At 45.7% G+C, this 21,653-nt stretch overlaps 3 protein-coding genes across 3 annotated transcripts in view; 2 read left to right on the top strand and 1 right to left on the bottom strand.

Annotated features, from left to right (window-relative positions):
* Nucleotides 1-2,369, bottom strand: part of LOC310789826 (regulator of cell cycle RGCC) — a 5,633-nt gene extending 3,264 nt beyond the window's left edge. Inside the window, exons 1-2 of the mRNA XM_083651514.1 lie at nucleotides 2,241-2,369; nucleotides 808-969 (exon numbers count right to left, since the gene is read on the bottom strand). Coding sequence (XP_083507640.1) covers nucleotides 808-969; nucleotides 2,241-2,265 — 187 coding nt within the window. The 5' untranslated portion in view covers nucleotides 2,266-2,369. The remainder of the gene's footprint in view (nucleotides 1-807; nucleotides 970-2,240) is intronic.
* A 3,099-nt stretch (nucleotides 2,370-5,468) lies between these two features.
* Nucleotides 5,469-8,798, top strand: pcdh20l (protocadherin 20-like). The gene is made up of 2 exons (XM_083651622.1): nucleotides 5,469-5,566; nucleotides 6,193-8,798. The coding sequence occupies exons 1-2, from the start codon at nucleotides 5,543-5,545 to the stop codon at nucleotides 8,737-8,739; spliced, it is 2,571 nt and encodes an 856-aa protein (XP_083507748.1). The 5' UTR covers nucleotides 5,469-5,542; the 3' UTR covers nucleotides 8,740-8,798.
* A 3,330-nt stretch (nucleotides 8,799-12,128) lies between these two features.
* plp1a (proteolipid protein 1a) lies at nucleotides 12,129-19,151 on the top strand (the record flags this gene model as incomplete). Its single annotated transcript, XM_083651716.1, has 7 exons — nucleotides 12,129-12,132; nucleotides 13,969-14,155; nucleotides 14,897-15,053; nucleotides 15,759-15,927; nucleotides 16,621-16,694; nucleotides 16,819-16,884; nucleotides 18,963-19,151. The coding sequence occupies 7 exons, from the start codon at nucleotides 12,129-12,131 to the stop codon at nucleotides 19,149-19,151; spliced, it is 846 nt and encodes a 281-aa protein (XP_083507842.1).
* Nucleotides 19,152-21,653: the final 2,502 nt, after the last annotated feature.

Genomic DNA, 21,653 nt, shown 5'->3' with positions numbered 1-21,653 from the left:
GAGACGTTGGGGGGGTCCGGCTAGTTTCAATAATGACCTTAGATGGGACGCAGCAAAGCACGATTGCTTGTTTTAATAATCTCATATAAACGTAGACAAACGCAAAGCAGCAGCAACAAAACATGAGACGATTAGCGAGGATATCGCTTATAGACCCGGACCATAATTGCGGTTCATTTCCAGTGCCACAGCTACTGTTAGGAGCAAACAGCATTTTAATAAATAGGTCCAGGGATGTGTCCACTAACGTCATCTGGATGAAAGTTGTCAAGCTGCAGTTGTCAGCTGATAAAAAAATGGCGGGGAGGGGGGGGGGCGGAGCTCGCACAGCGCCTGTGGGGACACCACACAATCTCACTCGCCTGCAACTGATGCACAAAACAATATCTTCCCTTCCTACGTCTTTCCACACAGGAAACAAATGTTTTCTTAATCACAGAGATGCTGGAGTAATACTGTTCTCAGTGTACCAAATCTAAAAAAAAACATATTTTGGGGACCGTCTAAAAAATGGGTGCATTTACACCATTTTGGGGGCAGTTAAAGAAAATTGTAATTAGTGCATAAAGTCGTTTGTGTGAGTGTGCTCCTCTTCATCTTCTTCAGGTAACCAGCTCGCAGGTGCTGAGCACAAATGGAAATTAAATGAATTGAAAGAAAATAAAATGATCGAAATCTTGGGGGCGATTTTGGCCCCTCGATCAGATCAGGGTGGTTTTTAGGGGCATTCTGAGATTTCTTGGGGCATGTTTGCTGTTGCCCCCGTCTAATTCCCTACCATTCTAAGGGTGACTCTACTCTACTCACTGTAGTCTGAGTCCTCGACGCCGCTGTCGTCCCCCTGCGCTGTGCTGCTGCGGCTCAGGATCTTGTGGTAGGCGCCGTGGACTCTGCTCTGGGACGGGGCCCTCAGCTCCTCCACCACGTCCTGGAACTCCTGCAGCAGCTCACCCAGCTCCAGCTCCAAGTCTGCATAGGGGACGAACATGTGACAGTGTGGTTGAGGAGGAACATCGGAGATAAAGGAGATTTCACAAAATGGCATTGATCGCCTAAATATGCTCTATGATCTCATTTCAAAACAGCTGAAAGGGGGAATCGTATTGAAAAGCCCTAATTGAAATCAGGGAACGTATAAAATAGTGTTTGTTGAAATAAAGAAATCATCAGAAGTTTCTCATCCAGGGTGCAGTCAGTGAGAGGAACATTATAACATTCAAGATCAAACCGGAGGAAGTCACAATGCGTTGTTCGCTCCAATATTTCATATGAATCAAACTAAAAAAGTCCATTTGAACACTCCTGGTGTGCTTTGATCTTATAAATCAGAGTACCTCAGTGTTTTGAGATGGTTTTTGAGATGGTTGTGAATAACTTCTAAATAATATATCAATCTTGTGTGCGAGAACAAAATGAAATAAAATACAATGTTGAAGTCTGTATCAGTGGGCTATATATCACAACCAACTCGTTAAATGAACAAACTTAATAGCCTATAAGGCATACAAAACAGCTAATAGCCTGTAAAACACCTGGTCTATAGGCTGTATTCTAATTTCTATGTTTCAGGCATTGCAGTAAAGCAACGTTTGAGGCGTTTCTTTCGGCTAAATGCAGCACCATAAAAGCAGGGATGCAGTGGAGGGTAAACACCTGAACTGAGCGTACCCACAGAGTTTACAGCCTTATTAGGCTGACATAAATAAGATGAAATGATCCCTGTGGGGGAGTTTTAGGCCCGTAAAAGTAGCAGGAAGTATTAGGATACAGCAAGAAGAAGAGAATAAATAAGAAAAATAACTGTGTTTCTGTAAACACAAGCGAAGATGTCAGCACTAGAACACGGTAATAGCCTAAGCAATGTGTCAATGAAAGTATGAAAAGGCACAGAGACTGCAGTATTAAAAGGAGGGGAAATAGCAGCAGCAGCTACCGTAGCTACTGGGGTAGAGAAAACACTGAAGAATATATGAGGAAAGGGAGAACACAATGTAAAGCAAATGATATGAAGTTACAGTACAGTATACAAAAAAAATGTAGGCCTATAACATTAACATTAAAACTAAGTAACATCAAAATAGATAGGGAGGAGGACAGAGATTTTGAGAGGGGAAAATAAACAAAATAGCCTAATTAAAATGTATTTGTTTATTGGTGGTTGTTTTCCATGAGTTTTTAGCCACTATTTTATTTATACCACTATCACTAAATGGCTGTATATAGCTAGTCTTAAGACTCACCTGTAAAGCTCTGTGTGGTGGACATTCTGGACGAGTGGATTAAAGTAAAGTAAAATACTGCAGCAGTGACTCTTGAGTTCAAGCTTGACAAGTGGGGCTGGATCGGGTTTATTATAACAGCGCTCCTCCACGCCCGCTCAGCTAGCGGAATGAGCCAGCCAATCAGCGCACAGAGCAGCCTCTCTGAGGTTTAACTGTAGCCGGAGAAGTGGGCGGAAAGCTACAGTTACAGTATATAGGCCCAACTGTAATGGAGGGGAAAAGCGAATGCAACAAAAACGTAATGGGTCAAGAAGACAGAAATAGAACCTTATGCAACCGAGGTGACGCTACTTCTAGGCCTACTACACATTTTCTCCAACGAGAGAGGGAGAGAGAGAGAGAGAGAGAGAGAGAGAGGAGAGGGGGGGGGGAGAGAGAGAGAGAGAGAAAAAATAAAGAGTAAGAAGGAAAGAAAGAAAGAAAGAAAGAAAGAAAGAAAGAAAGAAAGAAACTACTGGTCGTAGTTGCGCATTTAGCGTTATATTCTTTGTTTTAGAGAATCATGCATCCATAGCCTATTATTCACCTTATTCAGAAGAGACCGTCTGGCTTGAGAGTCTAACAGGAACTGTAAATACAATCTGAGGTTCCGATTGTATTTACACTTCCTGTGACTCATCAACCTAGTCTGACTCATAATGTGAGTTAGGGTTGACCAGGTGAGTCAGACTAGTTTGAGCAGGTAAAACAGCTGGGTTTTGAACAGGAAGTCGTGATACAATGGGTCAAGTGGGCGGGGCTGAATAAGGTGAATATAGGCCTACATTTTTTCAAGTAGTGGTAGTAGCCTACAGGAGTAGGCTAGTAGCCTACAAAGGAGCAGCATACCGGTAGGCTATTTATCATTGCGCTACACGCGGTCGCAACGCCCTATCCCAACGAGAGAGGGCACTCATGCGCAATTTCTATTGGAGATCACACAGTAGGCTACTACAACAGCTAAGGTCGGCTCAAGTTCAACCTCTCACAAACAGACTGGAATTGAACTCGTGCTTTCCGTGGTGCTTTTACCAGATGCCCCTTAAATTGAATTATTACTCAGAATTAATAGCCTACCCTTTTCCATTTCAAATTGCTTGTGCATGGTAGAACTATTAAAATAGCAAGTAGACTACCTTACTACAGTAGCTTATGTAGCCTAACTTCTCACTGCAAAAAAATGCACTATGACAACTGAACACTTTAGTGGAGCCAATTTCCATGTGGTGTTGATGACAGTAGCATGATTCAGTGATTCCTCAGGAAGCCCAGGAATTTGACTGGAGTAGCTGCTACCGGTATATCTAGTCTGCACTACAATACAGAACAATTACAAAATATCATAGGATTTCATGAACATAGTATTATTTTCCAGTCTTACTGTCCTATTTCACTAAGACTTGATCATGAGGCTCCCAGTCCCAAATACTCTGAACTGGAGCTTTTGGGCTACAGAAAAGCACTCTCTAACTTAAACATTCACAATATGCTGCACTGCGTGCACAAATATATTGTGCATTTATCATTGAGTGAAATATTTAATAGGCTAATTAGCTTGTTTTTATTTTTTACCACTTGAGAATGGATACAAATGGACAAGAAATCCCTCCAAAAATACCACATTAACATACATTGAGGAAGGCCATAGAAAAATTCATGCTGTGATTTGGTATCAAAAGATTTTGACATTTGGAGATTTCTGTACAAATTGGATCATTCAGTGATTGGGTGGCGAGCACTTTGGTTCTGGAAATTGCCAATATACCCAGGAAAGCCATACATCCCCGACCTGAATACCATAGTTTGTGGTTGTAACATTTCTGTTATGCGTCTCATAGGCTGTGATTATCTAGTGGTCGCAATAGGTCATTTTATACAGTGAGGTCAAGTTTCGAAAAATGGTCTCACTACAATGAAATGCTACTATGGGGGTACTAACCATATATCTTTATATATTTTATATGTCGATGGTACGAACATAATCACACATGAAAACAATTGGGCTCATTGAATGCACAAGAATCTCAGCCTTCCAGTCATACCAAATTTAGGCAATTCCAAGATTTTTAGGCACTCCACTATGCAGAAATATTCACATAGAATAGGCGAAAATAACACATGGGACCAGCATAAAGTGGGCATGTCCGTAAAGGGGAGACTGGCGGGTACCTATACCATTCTCATTCAGATATCTTGAGGTGAGAGGTCAACAGGGACCCCTTTGAAAATGGCCATGCTGGTTTTTCCCCTCGCCAAAATGTAGCCTAAATTCTGAGCATCATTTAGCCCCCTTCCCAACAAGCTATAAGACATAGCATAGCATGACATAGCATGGCATGACATAGCATGACATAGCATGACATAGCATGGCATGACATAGCATGGCAATGTCATGTCGGCTGCAGATGATTTTCCTCCAGAAGCAATTCCTTTCCATTGAATGAAGTGATTCATAGTGGGTGTGTCGTCCTACTTTGATAATGCTTTGACTTCCATTGTAAATTATAAAAGATCTTTTTGATAGGATCATATTTAGCTGATTTTCAAAACTCCCCCCTCAAAGGATTCCTTGGGACTTTTGTCCTCTCTCTTTCAAAACATTGACGAAACAAAATCCATTGAGTTTGGTTTTGTTGCCATTTGTGAGAGGTTGACGCAAATGTGGAGTAAAATGCTCATTCGAGTTGAAGTTACCATGCATGTTCACACAATATTAGTAGGCCTAATTTACATAGGCTATGCAATTTTAGCCTATATCGGCCTATTTTCCTATATGAATAAAGAGATAAATATTAAATATCGACGTGTGTTTGTTTATAAAGACCTAGTCAGCTCTAGTGGTTAGACAGGCTCCTGGAATTGTGGTTAACCAACCGTGCCAGTGATTGACAGGTCATTAAGTCAAAAGGTGAAAGTGAAAAACCCAAAAGCAATACACAGTTGACAGGTGTTTTGGTCGCCTGCTTAATGTTTGCAACACAGATTCCTTAACGTGTCCCAACCACCATAACGACACCTGGCAAACAATAACCAATGACAATGACAATACTTCCAAGAACTAAAACCACAAGTGTACAAAAAACTGGCTTTAAACTCATGCAGGAAAACCTGTTGTACTGACTAGTGTGTGTCAGTGTTGTAGGAGGGGCATGTGATGAGAATGCACTCTGCCTCCAGTGGTACAGGTAGAGGTGCCTCCTCCTGTCTTCAGCAGTCCCTTGCTGACGGGGGAACTTGGCTAACATGTGTGAGGACTAGTGGGCCATGGGACTCCTGATAATATGGACTTGACTGGACTACTGCAGGTATGACAAACAATTTGGATTATCCAACCTCATTACTGTCACATGCTAGAGTGCCTTTTTTGATGGAGGGGGGGGGGGGGGGGGGGGAGTTAAACTGTTGATAATATTTCTTTGGTATCCAATTTTATGCAGACCAGATCTAGTGAAAGTGTAATGTAGCTTCAGTAGAACTGGGAAGTCCTTGACTTATTGGGTTACACAATACAATTTTATGCTAAGAATAAATTATGAAAAATAATATCCATTCAACATCAAAAGGACTGATGAGAATATTTACAGAAATGTAGAAATGTGTGCAAATGTGATATTGAATTCCTGGCTATACAGCAACATGTTTTGTTTGTTAAGTGCTGTGGGTTAGAGTAATCGGCTGGTGAAGTGAAGGGCATCGCATTACCGTGTCCGCACGCACACTCGCCCGCTTTTAAAAGCGCTCACTGAGGCATGAATGCTAAAGTTTAATCTTATCATTATCTGTGGAATTCGCTGCACTATATCAGGTTCACATCGGGTTCAAGTGTGACACATGACATCCCGGGCGTCCAGTCATAACCGATAACGCGTTGCTGCTCCTGTGCTCTCTTGCCAAATTAACGCTCATTCATTGCTTGTTTCCCCCCCATTAGGTGTTGGTTATGGTCCATCTCAGGCAGATCCTGTGTGGCTCCTCTGTCCGCTTCTCCATCCGAGAGGAACAGGAGGCCGGCGTTCTGGTGGGATCACTGGGTAAACACTTCTCCCCTCCGTACCAGCTCCTGACTCAGGACTACCTGTGGATGGAGAAGAACACCGGGGATTTCTACACCACTGAGCAAAAGATGGATCGCGAGGCCCTCTGCCCCGAGGAGACAAAAGCTGAGGAATGCATTATCCCACACAATGCCATCGTGGGGCCCTCAGGGGACCTCATACAGTTTCCCGTCATCATAGAAGATATCAATGACAATGCGCCTCATTTTGAAAACAGCCAGATTCACCTGAGTGTATCCGAGGACGTGACTGTGGGGACCAGCTTCCTATTGGACGACCAGGCCCAAGACAGAGATACCGGTCGTAATGGAGAGTTGCAGTACCGCCTGGAAGGTTCCGACGGGGTTTTCAGTTTAACAGTGGAAAAGGGTCCTGTCATTATGCTGGTGGTGCAGAGCGCTCTGGATAGAGAGAGGCAGCAGCGCTATCAGATGACTCTGGTGGCCGCCGACCGCGGCCCGGACCCTTTAAGCGCTACAGTGACTCTGACCGTCGATGTGACGGATGTTAACGACAACTGTCCGAGCTTTCGCGTTGACAGCCCGCGCAGCGTCACCGTCCCCGGGGACTCGCCCAAGGACACGGTGGTGGCTCAGGTCAAGGCGACAGACCCGGACTCAGGCCCCAACGCCGACATCGTTTACTCCCTCAGTCCCAAGGTCTCTGGACGAGCCAAGAGGCTCTTTAGGCTGGACAGCCACACCGGCCACATCAAACTAACACAGGACCTCCAGAGTGACAGCTCCGAGGAGCTGGTGTTGAAAGTGTTAGCCAGCGGCCATCACTGCCCCCCAGCAGACACTCAGGTAACCGTAACCGTGCTCCCCGCGGCACGCCGAGAGCCGGCAATGAAGATCGGGTTCATAGTGGAGCATCAGAACCAGACGATGGTGTTACAGGAGAACCTGCCCCCCACCATCTTGGCTGTTTTGGAGCTCGGGGGGGACAGCAGCTTTGAAGGCACATCCCTTATCATCCTCGAGGGAGAAGTGCCTTTCATATTAAGCCCGCAGAAAGGCAAATATCTTCTTTCCACCTCAAAGCCTTTAGACTATGAGATGAAAAGTGAATATCGTATTTCTGTGGCGCTGCAGAGCCCCTCGGCTGACGGCTTTGCGAGCAGACGCTCGAGGCGAGAGATCAGACTGCTGGTGGTGGATGTCAATGATAACGCCCCACGTTTCCTCCAGCCTCACTACCGGCTGGAGGTGGAGGAGAACAACCAGCCCGGCACGTCACTGCTGAGGGTCACAGCTTCAGACGCAGACAGCGGACGCAACGGCAGGGTCAGCTACAGGCTGCTGGGCAAACGCACGTCGTCGGCCATCTTTAAAATGGACCACGTGACGGGGCAGCTGTCCGTGTCCGTCTCGCTGGACAGGGAGCAGCAGGACGTGCACAACCTCACCGTGTTGGCGAGAGACGGCGGCTCTCCTCCCTTGGAGTCGGTTGCCACGGTGTCCATTCGTGTTCTGGACCAGAATGACAACGCACCAGCGTTCCTAACCCCTCACTTCATCTTCTTCATCCCCGAGAACATCGCTCCGCTCGCCCAGGTGGGCAAGGTGGGCGTGGCAGACCCGGACGAAGGCGAGAACGGGAACCTAAACGTACGTGTCGTAAACAGCAGCGGACCGTTTGTTGTGGACAACGCCCAGGGGACGCTACGCTGCACCGCCATCTTGGACCGAGAGACAGAGGACCGCTACGAACTACACCTGCTGGCCAGCGATAGTGGCCGCCCCTTCGCTTTGACCGCCACCGCCAGGGTCACCATCTTTGTGGAGGACGTCAACGATAACCAGCCAAAAGTGATCCTTCCCAACAGCAACCTGTCCTGCCTGAACGTCTCTCCGGCGACCGCGGCGGGCACCATGGTGACGAAGATCTACGCCGTCGACGAGGACTCGGGAGTGAACTCGGAGATAACGTACACCATCGCGGCAGCACAGGAGCCTGCGGCCCAGCACGGCAGCCCCTTCCGGCTGGACTCGCGGTCGGGCAACATCACCTTGGCTCAGAGGCTGCTGGGCAAGGACCTGGGAATGCATCACCTGTTCATCGTAGTCAGCGACGGGGGAAAGCCAGCTCCGCTGCACACCACCGTGTGGGTTAATCTCCTGGTCAATGAGACCATGGAGCCCTGCCACCTGGACAGCGTGCCCAGGTCTCTGCCTTACAGGTTGGCACAGGCGCCCTCCGAGGCGCCCGTTTGTGAGGAGGAGGAGGGGGCTTCCAGATCGGCTCAGCTGATACTGTTAGTGGGCCTGGCGTCGATGTTGGCCTCCGTCTGTCTGTTTGCGGCGACAGCTGTTTGCTATCTGAAACTGAGGAGAAGACGTTCACAACAGAACAAGGGGGGCCGTGTCGAGGAGAATGAAATTCCACTCAGGCTCAAAGAGAAATATCACTCTGATGAGTAACCGAATAAAGCAAACACTGCCGTGTAATCCGTGTTTGTACAGCGGCGAGTATGAAAACAAGCCTGTGAATTAAATACATTTTCAATATTTGTGTAAGGCGCCATGTATTTTCATGCCTGAATTCTTTGAATTATTCTGATACACAATGCAATCACAGATTTATCAACAGTAAAAAAAAAATGCACCTGATCTAGTTTACCAAATCAGATAAACATTCCTCTAAGCGACGAGGAGAAGAAGGTAAAAATGTGCTCTGATGAGTCGAGCATCTGTACATTTAAGACTGCTCTGCACGGCTGCACCCCTTCAGCCATCTGCTATGGACGGCTGAGTCTATATGCAGGAGGAGGCTAGAAGGTTGTAGTGCACACACAGCTCCGGGTCTTAAACACAAACATAAAGCCAGTACTACTCGCGAGCCAAAAAATATTTGTGTTTATTCAGGGCCAACAGAGAAATGTATATGTTTCAGCCTTGAGCCATCCATCAGTGTAACAAGAACAGTATGAAATGGCAATTTAAATAGAAGCGTGAAGCTTAACACACCAAACAGCAGGAGAGTAGAATACATGATTGCATAATAAGATCCACCGTCATTCACAGGTGGCTCATTATGTTTATATGTGTATAATTAGAATAGTTGGACTTGGTGGGTGCCAGTGTTCTGTTGGTTCTGTTTTGGCTGAGTCATGTCAAACTGTCCCCTAGTGGTAGAACTCCAGTGAAACCGTCCATTCACCTTATGCAACCCCGCCCACTTGACCCACGACTCCCTGTTCAAAACGCTGGTTGTTTTACCTGCTCAAACTATAGTCTGACTCACCTGGTCAAACCTAGTTTGATTATGAGTCAGACTAGGTTTATGAGTCACAGGAAGTGTAAACACAATCGGAATTTACGATTGGATTTACCTGTTAGTCTCTCAAGCCTCTTCTACATAAGGTGAATAGAGTCGGCCCTCCATGGCACACAGTCAAATAGCCCTAATGATGTACATCTGTATGCAATATATATATGTGTGTGTGTGTGTTTGTATATATATATATATATATATATATATATATAGAGGCTATGTGTGTATATACACACATACATACACACACACACACATATTGATATAGGTATCTGGTGATATCTAGCCACCATAAAATAGAATATATGGCAGCAAGACATTGCTAAAAGAGCAGTAGGAGTCATTATCTATAGAGATATAACCTATACTCTCCATGACCCCTGCGGCGAGAAGGGAACACCGAGCCGTGGGGCAGGAGACTGAAGTAATGGTCCGCTAAGCTGATTGGGTCTTTCTCACATTTCCCACTCTGAGTGATGGGGAGTCTGAGGTATTTAGACACACAAAGGGGTTTAATGTTCCTCTCTGGTCAGACGGGAGGTGATGAAAGTCTCTCAAGATTAAGGAGCAGCTTTGGAGGAGAAGGCCGGCGGAGGGGCCGCGCGGACAGGTGAGAGGCAGCGGAGAGGCAAGGCACACCGCCATCTCAAGTCACGGCCTCTCTCCTGGTTACCTGATCGCACCTCTTCTCACCCACACAGTGTTGGCTCTCGCCCAAAGCCACAAAAGCGACCATACTGTACAACCTGGTAAGCCCAACAGGCTTAGCGCTTTGATGACAGATTTCTGGTCGGAAATCACACTGTGTTCAAAGCCGTCCTGTACCAAAGGCAGGTTGTTGTTCTTTGTGTAACTGATTTGCTGAGAATCAAAGAAGATATCAAACCGGTTTAAGTGCTACTTAAAAGTATAGCCTATGACAGAGTCAGTCTCTTTAATGTTTCTGATTGTAAAAAGGAAAATGTTGTATGCCTTATAATGGGATAAGGCTGTACAACAGAACTACGGAAGGTCCCTTTCCAAGTTTGACAACCATGTACAACAAGCTGGTTAAGGTTTCTAAACACAGGCGAACACGGCTTGAATAACATGAGCGTCGTGCCTCTGAGATAGCTGCTCATAAATCAGATGAATAATCTAATTGTATTATATTGTGAGACTTGCTACATTAGTAGAGAAAGTGAGACATCCACCACTGAGGAAAAAGTGGCTTCTATATTTCAAGTATTTCAAAAGGACTGACATGAAAAGAAAAAGAAATTATACCGTATTAAAAGACTAAGCCTGTCCCCCCCCCCCTTTTGGGTGGGGGCCTGGATCCTCAATATTTCAAAGATATTTAAACAATCAAAAGTCAGTTTACTTTTCTCTAAAATATAGTATACAGTAGTATTTTTTTATTCAACTCTTCTATTGCCTATAATGCGTTGGCAGGAGAGAGCCTGCCATCTACTGGCCAAACAGGAAGCCAACTCGAGCTGTTTATTGCTGGGGCTTGGCCAGAGGGTGGAGATGAATCAGAGGACAGTCTCTCTCCTCACAGTCAGGTTGTCTGAGACGCAGCAGCCACGTCTCTCTGCTGGCCTGGCTCGGAATCCTGGCTGTGGACGCCGCTCTGCTCAATGGGAATTTACAGCACATCTTATTATTATTAATCACATTTTGCTATTCTGAAGCTTGAGATTTGATGGGGTTGTCTGAGTTTAAAGAAATGGGACACTGATCTGATCTCAGATCGATCACATCGATGGATGGATGAAAAAAGGATTGAAATAAATATCCAAATTAGACCAAATTTCTGCTAAAGAAACGCGTTTTATTGGCGTCAAAAAGACACATTGTCCCTCAGTGTTATCAAAGAGAAGTCAGTCAATTCGATGGAATAAAAAAAAAAAAATCTAACCCTGGACTGTGCGCTCGCAGGCCTTTCCAGTCACAATCACCTTCATCTCGCCTCCCTCCCACACAGCCTATCTGCATGATGATCCATGAGGCGCGTCTCATTCCTTTCTATTTATCAAGGTGAAAATGCTGCCGCGAAGCTCTTAAAAAAAAAAACTAAAGACCTTGGGCTAGCAAACCCCGGACATTTTCCCTACAGAGAGATACCAACACACACAGCAGAGGTAGTAGCTGCTTGTGTGCGTGCGTATTTATGCGTGCGTCAGTGCGTGTGTGTCACCGCTCCAATATGCAAATGCACGATGCTGCGGCTGCTTCCCAACAACAATGAACTAAGTAAATTTCTTACGAGCGCAAGAAGCCTTGACCTCCTCATTATCCTCCGCCTTGAACCCGGGCTCGCAGTTCATTGAAAAGCGACATTGTTTCTTTAAGCTCGGCCTCGCCACAGTCCTCATCAGCCGCGGCTCTGTGTGCGCATTGTGTTGTGTTGTTGGGGGGGGGGGACAGAAAGGCGAGTTGAGATTGATATACGGGGGCCGAAGACAAGTGGCGCATATGATCAGCGGACCAGCTGGAGAGCGCAGCAGCAGTACTACAGCCGACAAGTCCTGAACGCATCCTTCCTCCAGACATGGGTAAGAGAAAATCCAAGCCAATGGCATACTACTTTAATTTCCTTTTCTCAGATATAGGACGACTAACTTCATCCGATCACACATCTGCATTTCATTTTTTTATGTGATTGCCCAACGATACGAAAAGGTCTATAAGAGGGCGTCAAAAGTTATTACCGTAAGTCCCCCCCCCCCTCTTTCAGTTGAGGAGGTCGCGTACTCACCGGCTGATGCTCTCCAGTGATATGATGAGATTTATTTCATGCTTCAGATGGCAGGGCTACTTTCAGAAGAAGCCTTGTCGCTTTTGCTTCCACTCGCAATCTTTCTCAATTTCAAAGGCTCGGACGTTATATCGCCTCAGCGACGCGTTTCTTTTCACACCTAGGGGCCATATTTTCATTTGAGTCGCAAACGAAGAGACTGTTAAGGCGCGTTGCATGGTTCACAGAATAATGTGCTCCACCTGTTTCCTTTGGCCCGTGATGTCATTAAGCGAGGTTAATTGACTTCAGGTGCAAGAGTCCTCTCCACTCTGTCCTGTTTCATCTCATGTGCCCAATATGGGGATGCTTGTAGCCCACTTCTTTGGTGATGACGACCAGATATTTTTGTGCAGAGCATCCTATACTATACTAGGCTACAATTGGTATATTTTACTTAGCCTACATCTACTAGCTATTCCTCCTCCCCCAAATAAATAAAGAACTAGCCTAATAAATGGAGTTTATTTGCTAGTTGGCTAACATGTTTATCTAGACTAGGCCTATTACTCTTCCATGCTGTAGTTGCAATCTGGCTGGCAGACTGATTATGGCACAGTTGACACACACACACACACACACACACACACACACACACACACACACACACACACACACACACACACACACACACACACACACACACACACACAGAGTACATGTGTCCAATTAAAGAGCTCTCTGCTTGCCCCGCCCGCCCACCATCTGTGCTTACTGTAATGGTACCAACCACAGACTGTCTACTTCCATTGTGTGTGTGTGTGTGTGTGCACATGCGTGTAATGGCACACATGCACAGTTGCATTGTTTATTTATAAATTAGCTTCCACCCACTTCCAACAAAGACAGCACTTTCACCCCCTTGTCCCTGTGGCTCTCCAAAAGGAAGTGTATGTATTATATATATATATATATATATATATATATATATATATATATATATATATAAATGTGTGTGTGCGATTGTGAGTGTATGCGTGTCAGGCATAGAGGTGCCTCTGGCCTTTGTGTGCTTGACATTGGTGGCCCTTGTACCCCATGATGCTGTGGGACAAAGCCTGTTGTCTCTGCAGTCACAAAAGCAGCCTCTCTCTCTGTCTCTCTCTGTCTCTCTGACTTTCTTCTGTCTCTCTCTCTTGTCTCTCGTCCGTGTCCTCCCCCTTTTCTCACACTCTCCACGCTGGGCCGTGAATGGAGTCGGGGTGTGTGTGCTGCTGGGGTCAGTGCAGACACATCCCCGCATGCCCTTGGCATCCATTCAAGCAGCACATGACTCCGAGGAGGAAGAATGGCCAGCTTTTAGCAGTACCAAGTCCAGCTGGGGCACAAAGTGTCGATGGCTGCAGCTGGATGCATAGTGACATAATAGCAGCATGGTCTCTGCCTTTATGCGATGTTGTAATACGGTTCCACGTTAACACTGCGAGACAAGTTCTTGGTGGCTCCAGTGACAGACACTATGCACTTGCAATAATGGTTTTGAAATCAACTTATGACTTTATACCAGCCCCATCTTCCTCTCATCTGTTCTCTTTCTGTCTTCACAAACTCAACGGCTTGTCTCTCTGGTGCTGTTGTGTTTGACTTCACACAGGTTGCTATGACTGCTGCATGCGCTGCTTGGGTGGGGTGCCGTACTGCTCCCTGGTAGCCACGCTGCTGTGCTTCTCCGGCATCGCCCTCTTCTGTGGCTGTGGGCACCAGGCCCTCACTGAGACAGAGAGACTCATCGAGACATACTTTGCCCGCAACCTTCAGGACTACATCACCCTCGCCTACATGTAAGTGGGTTTGTTTGTTTGTTTGTTTTGATGGATTTCTCTTCCATTTTCTCCCCAATTCTACTTAGCCAATTGCCCCCTGCTGCCCCGGTCGTTGCTCCACCCCCTCTGCCGATCGGGGGGGGAGAGTTGTAGACTAGCACCATGCTTCCTCCGATACATGTGCAGTCACCATGTCGCTTCATTTCAGCTGACAACTGTGAAGTTTCCCCTGCAGGACGTAGTGTGCACACTATTAATAATAATAATACTAATAATACTAATGCGGGTGGTTTGTGGAGAGATCAATTCTTGTAGATAGGGGGGGGGGGGGGGGGGGGGCATGTCTGTTTATGCATTTCCTCCCAGTTCCTCTCCCCCCGACCAGAGGAGGCACTAATGCAGTAACCAGGTCTCGTACCCCACTGGCCGGCGGCTTCCCACCCGCAGACACGGCCAATTGTCTTGACCAAGTAGCCAGAAGTGCCGCTGCCCGGGACTTGAACCCGGGGGTCTCGGCGGAGGGTAGGCGAGTGCTTTTACCTCTAAACGCTACCCAGATGCCCGCCAACATGTAAGTGGTCAATTCCCCCGAGTGACCTTGAAGGCCACATTTGGATTTCTCTCTAGTGGACGATATCTCTATTCAGATCATAACGCTCCCCGCTATAGATTCTTTGTGGCTTGATCTCGTTTAACCTTGTATATTGACTTGCTTTTTATCATCCCCCCCCCCCCCCCCCCCCCCCGCTCCTCCTTCAGAATCCAATACTTCCAGTATGTCATCTACGGCCTGGCCTCCTTCTTCTTCCTCTACTGCATCGTGCTGCTGGCCGAGGGCTTCTACACCACGAGCGCCGCCAAGCAAACCTTTGGAGAGTTCAGGAGCACCCTGTGTGGCCGCTGCCTCAGCTCCGCGGTGAGTGCGACTATATAAGGGGGGAATACACACATACGGCTCCCTGGTGGGTGGTGCTGAGCCCCAACATCATCTTCAGGCTGCTCAAAACCTTTGGGGACATGTGGAGATAAGCATACAGTGTGTGTGTGCTGGCTGGAGCAGTGCCAGCGACGTGCTGCCTTTATGGGCCCTGGGGATTTGGAAAGATGTAAAAGAAGTCGGATGGATGAGGGTGAGGAATAGTCTGTGAGATAATAAGGAGAGCTAATGGGGGGAAAGAAGTGACTGGTCGTCACTGGGTACTACTAAGTGAGTTAATATAATACAACTATAGGGATGTACAGTACAGTACCGATAAGGCATTTTGGCCGATACCGATAACCAAATATTAACATTGGCCGATAACCAATATTTACCTATGTTGATATGATCTGTATCAAAGCAAGTTTCTATAAAATGTACATATTGAAAAACACGTAAACACTCTGAATTTGAAAAAGTTGTCTTTCTTTCTTTCCAAAACATTTGGAAAAGTCCATAAATCATAGATATACCACATTGTTTCCTCTGACATCGCCGATAACCGATAACAACATTGCGGTTATTTTTCTCATCGGACTGATACCGATATATAAAAAAAAAATGGCTACCCTCGGCAGATACCAACATGATTTCCAATATGTCGTCTCATATATGTTAACTCTGTTTCCTCTTCCTGTGTAGTTTATAGTGGTGACCTATGTGCTCGCTGTGCTGTGGCTGTTGGTGTTTGCCTTCTCCGCCCTGCCCGTCTACTTCTTCTACAACATGGACGCCACCTGCCACACCGTGGACGTTCTGACCGAGACACCGGCCAGCATCAACCAGCTCTGTGTGGACGCCAGGCAGTACGGTGAGGAGAAACTCTCTGTATTCAACACTACCAGTCAAAACTTTGGGCTGGGCACATTATTATTATTATTATTTTGAACTATTTTCCACATTTTAGAATAATAGTAAAGTAAAACTATGAAATAACACAAAAGGAATTATACAGTGGGCCGCATGTTTTGAGTCCCCGTCTTACCTCCGCTCTTGGTCGGGCGTCCATACGGGCACGATTGGCCGTGTCTGCGGGTGGGAAGCCGGATTAGGGGTATGTGTCTTGGTCGCTGCGCTAGCGCCTCCTCTGGTCGGCCGGTGCGCCTGTTCGGTGGGGAGGGGAACTGGAGGGAATAGCGTGATTCTCCCACGCGCTACGTCCTGCCGGTGAAACTCCTCGCTGTCGAGAGAAAAGAAGCAGTTGGCGACTGCACATGTATCGGAGGAAACGACTTTTGAAAGAGACGCATACATAAGATAGGCATCAGCTCCAGTGCTTATATTTGTCTAGGAAACACATTTCAAGCATTTAACATTTAACATTTGAAGCATTTAAGCATAAACCTTTAGATCAAGGTAATGGAAAACATACTATACATTCCTCAAGTGTGTCCAAAATGTTTTGACTGGTCGTGTATGGATTCTCACACGAAATGTATTCAAGTCATCTTGGTCTCTAAAGAGAGAGAGAGAGAACTGCTCATAGAAACTAAATCTTCCACAGGGTTGCTGCCGTGGAACGCGGTGCCAGGGAAAGCGTGTGGAATGACTCTGTCCACCATTTGCAAGACCAGAGAGGTGAGTGCCAGTCACACCATTCAGCTCCCCCGCCCGCGCCATCAATCAACGTCTCTAAACTCGCCGGACATGAACTGAACTAGTCCCGTTATCGCCACTGACTCCACTCTCTCTTCCTCTTTAGTACCGAATGACCTACGACCTGTACATCGCTGCCTTCGCCGGAGCGGGCGTCACTCTGTTGGCTCTGGTGAGTGATTATGCCTCCGAAGCCCGGGGCCCGGTTTGGCCGGCCCGGGGTCCAGTAGTTGTTGCCACTCATGTGACCCGGGTGACGCTCAGAGTGTAGGCGGGGAGGCATCTCAACCCTCCATGACTGATGACTTTGGGTACTATCGCTACTCTGTTCCGTCTTCTCAGCTGACACAAACATCATAACAGTGCTGTAATATCTGGTGGTGTTCCAGCCAGGCAAACGGCGAGGGCCATTATGCTGGCACGCCTCATTACAGAAACTGTTATCGGCCTTCTAAATTAATGTCGTTAGCAGTTTAATCGCCTCTGTTGGTGTTTTTTAATCTTATTTATGGCGTGTACGGATGTTATGGGTTTATCTTCTCTTGACTGCTGTTTTCTGACACTTCCTGTCTTCCCTCTTTTCCTTCCATAGCTCACCTACACGGTGTCAACCACCTATAACTTTGCGGTGCTACGGTATCTGGGCAGAAAGGGCTTAGGGTCACGGTGTTAGGCGGGGGCCAGACTTCCTGTCTGCTCTGCACATCCAACACGGGGGACCCAACGGGGCGGCAGCACTTCTCTCCTACCACCTCCTCTCCACAGAGCCCACCTGTGGTGTCTCCTACCACCTCCTCTCCACAGAGCCCACCTGTGGTGTTGGCTCCTTGGGCTATGGACTCATTCACCAATCTGTCATTTTTCTCGAAAGATTGTCTTTCTATTTTTACATTTCTCTTTTTGGAAGAATATGATTGAAATACTTCACTTGCCTTTTTTTTTTTATTCTTTCATTTCAATGTTTTCGGTGCTTGGCTCTTCTTTTTCTTTTCTTTTTTTATGTCACCAAAATATTTGTACATATTTGATTGATTTAGCTATGTTCTACATTTTAGCTTCCCCGTCACTCAAAATGCAATTAACTCAACCCTAATACAATAACATATGTAACTGAAAAAAGAATAACATTGTTTTTGCAGCTAGAAGCGTTATGGGGAATGGGGATTATATAGGTTACCATGGCTACCATCCCTCACATCTGGTTGCCATGGTGGCAGACGAGCATGCATTTGCAGTCTCACTCTGACCTCGGGACTTTTCTCACGGGCTTCGAGAAAAGCCTCCACAATGGAGTCGTGCCCGCTTTAAAGGCCGGCCAATAAGAGGGGCCGCTCGCGGGGGCCACCTGCACTAGGAGCCTCTGCCAAGGGTTAGATTACATGTCAAGGGAGAGGGTCCCCTGGACAAAGAGAGGGCGAGACTTCAGAAAAAAAAGCCTTCAATGCAGCCCTTCTGTGACGGCACACACACACACACACACACACTGCTGCATGACACCCCGCCTCCAATAATGACAGAGATTGATTCAGAGTGACTAAGGGAATTGTAGGTTTGTTTGAGCGGTTTCTGAAAAAGAAACGTACTTGTTTAGTTGCTTTATACTGATCTAGAAAGGTCTGACATTGTTTTCTCTCATAATTTTGAGATGGCGAAAGTGCTACAGGTGCTTATTTATCTAGCGACCTCATATTATTATTATTATTATGATTAGACCTAAAACACACTTGAGGTGAGGTGTGACGCCCCCTGCTGTTAATGCACGACCGAGGTACTACGATAGAGATGGGACAGTTTTGTTTTGTCTCTAATTCTGTAGGAATGTTTTTGTAGTTATTGTATAACACATTGTTTTACTCACTGTAGGCAAATTTACTGCTGATAATTTACACTTATACTTTTGTTATTATTACTAACAAAACCTTTTTGCAACAGAAGTAGATTATTCAATTTGGCGGAAGCTTTACTCAGCTGCGAGTGTCGGTTTTGTGAAGTGGCAGCTGGCTGGTTTTGTTGACATGTTTTCATGCATTGGTAATATTTGATAATAAAAGAATATTCTTTGAATGATCCACTCAGTCAGTGCTGGAGAGAAAAACCTTTGTCTGTCTGACTGAATGGCTTTCTGTGCCATGTGTGTGGGTCTGCAGCAGCGTGGGGTGTGTGACAGACAGGCACTCCATCGCTGGCCTGCTGCCATCATCATTGTCTATGGGCCAAGGTGTTTTGTATTCTCTCCTACTTTGTCCACAGGTGCACTGTTGCCTCCACTTGGCTGTGAACCAGGTGCACCTGAAGCTGCTGGGGCACAGGGAGGAGGAGGAGGACAGGAGGAGCTTTGACCTGTACGGCAGGCTACAGAGGGACAGAGGGGGGACATTATGCTCTCCCTACCCCGCGAGCCTGTGTGACACCGTGACAGAGCCTCCCGCCTCACTCTAGGAGTCATAATTACCATCACAGTCACAGGGCCGGTCATCCAGATGAGACCAGTTTCTTGGCATTTCCAAGCACAATGTCGGCATCTGTTGCTCAGATTCTAGGGCTGCTAACTATAACGATTGTTTTCATCGGTCGTGCGGTCTATAAAATGTCACAAAATGGTCAACAATGTCGACTTTTTTCCCCCCAAACACCAAGATGACGTCTTCAAATGTCTCCTTTTGTCCTGACCCAGCAGTCCACAACCCAAAGATAAATCAGCTGACTGTCATAGAAGACTAAAGAAACCAGCAAATATTTACAGTTAAGAAGCTGGAACGAGAGACATTTTGTATTTTTTCTTCTTCTTAAAAATGAGTCTAAATAATAATTATAAAAAAATAGTTGCAGATTAATTCTCTGTCAATCGATTGACTGATCGTTGCGGCTCTTAGCCGATTCCCTTCATTATTTCGTTGGTGGTCTGATTAAAAAGTATTTTGTGTTCGATCTGAAGTTATTTGTAAGATGATGCCAATGCAGTTGGGAACTTTTGTCTCCTTTTTGTTTAACCCATTGATACCTGATGCAGCATTTGCGTGTATATCCCTCATTTGTGTGTGTATCCCTTTAAGACCGCGAACCGCGTACACACACACACAAATGCTGCATCAGGTATCAATGGGTTAAAGGTAATTGAAAGGAGCCATATAAGGGTTCCTGAATATTTAGTGCGCACTTCCCAAAGTGTTGGTCTGTATTGAGCCCTGCCATTAGAATCTATACTTTCTGCATTAAGTTAGCTAGTATTTACTCAAGTCAGAGGTTAAAATATGCACTGACATTGTCTTAGATTGGCAGATATGGATAAGACATGTTTATGATTGATATTTTGTCTTAGCTGCCTGATTTCTGAAATAAAGATGCAATGCTTGCTTGGTCTTCTTTTCATGAAGGGAACATTATGAAACTGTAAAATGTCTCCAGTCATCAGATCACACTCACGTGGACATCAAACACCTCTCAAGTTCATGGTGAAATTCACGGACTGGCTTGGTTTGGGTGAGATGCGACAGTGTGGTAAAAATTGGACATGAAAATACTTTTTTTTTTTTTTTACTATGTTGTGAAGAATTTATGGAGAAATTATTTTCAAAATGTCCATTATATCAACACAAATCACTGGGTTTTCCTCAGGGAGAGCGGTTCAGAGAACTCGGGCATATTGATGAATCTGGGTTTGTTTCAAGCCTTATTTCTCAAATCCATTAATGTTTAAAGGTTTTCAAGGTCCACAGGAAACCCTGGGGTGTCCCAGGCATCGGATTCGGCACACAGAAAGACAGTTGCTCCATTTGGTCTGTTGCATGTTTTATTTGTAGCAGAGTATTGGATAGTATTATTCACCACTATGCCAAAGCGCTGACACAAGCAGCCGCGTCCTCCATAGTGCAAAAAGAGGACTTAGTGAAGTTGTACATCAGATCAACAACAGATAATACATAGCCTTAAAGGAACAGCTCACCCTAAAATCCAAAATGCATAATATATCCCCTCTCACCTGTAGTGCTATTTATCCATCTATATCGTTTTGTGTTAGTTGCCTGAGTTTTGGAGATGTCGGCCGCAGGGTTTCTGCCTTCTCTCCAATACAATGGAACTGGATGGCACTCGGCTTGTGGTGCTCAAAGTGCCAAAGAAATACATTTGAAAAACTCAACAGCAATGTCTCTTTCCAGAAATCATGACCCCGCTACTCAAGATAATGCACAGATTTTGTTGTGAGCAGTTTCATGTAGGAACTATTTTCTTTTGCAGTCTCATGTAGGAACTAGCTAGCAGCTAGCGGGTGTAGTTCAGTCAAAAGAAAATAGTTCCTCCATGAAACTGCTCATAACGAGGTCTGTGGATTATCTTGAGTAACGGGGTCATGATTTCTGGAAAGAGGCAATACTGTTGAGTTTTTCAAATGTATTTTGTTGGCGCTACGAGCACCACAAGCCGAGTGACATCCAGTTCCATTGTATTCAAGAGAAGGCTGAATCTCCAAAACTCAGGCAACTATCCCAAAACGACATACAGTAGATGGATAAATAGCACTACAGGTGAGAGGAAAAATATGTATTTTGGATTTTAGGGTGAGCTGTCCCTTTAACTTTCACACTGCTTAGAGCACACTCATGGGGTGAACGAGTGAAATAGACGTTCAGCGTCATTTTGTGCGGTGTTATAAAATGAATGCCCTTTGCAATTGACAGAAGCCATTAATATGGACAGCTCAGAGAAATTACGTTTTTACATTCTTGGATAAATACTGCAAACAAAACAAAACAATAATTCTGACATGAGATTTGCTTACACAGTGACATAAGACAGCATCATGAGAGCAACATAGGTTATCAAACAATTATAGCTTATACAGAAATTCATTGATTCTTAGGTATTGATGTTAAAATTCAGGCTAAGGTTGTGGTCAGCCACATGATCTTAGCGGAAGAGGAAACAAGTTGATACAGTAAGAAG

Source organism: Poromitra crassiceps, assembly GCF_964638095.1.
Source record: "Poromitra crassiceps genome assembly, chromosome: 15".
Classification (NCBI taxonomy): domain Eukaryota; kingdom Metazoa; phylum Chordata; class Actinopteri; order Beryciformes; family Melamphaidae; genus Poromitra; species Poromitra crassiceps.
The sequence above is the reverse complement of the archived record's forward strand: the minus strand, read 5'-3'. Positions and strand labels throughout refer to the sequence as shown.

Coding starts and splice junctions, on each gene's coding strand:
- pcdh20l (XM_083651622.1), top strand. CDS start 5,543: ATGGACTTGACTGGACTACTGCAG. Junction 5,567..6,192: donor ACTTGACTGGACTACTGCAG/GTATGACAAACA, acceptor CCCCCCCATTAG/GTGTTGGTTATGGTCCATCT.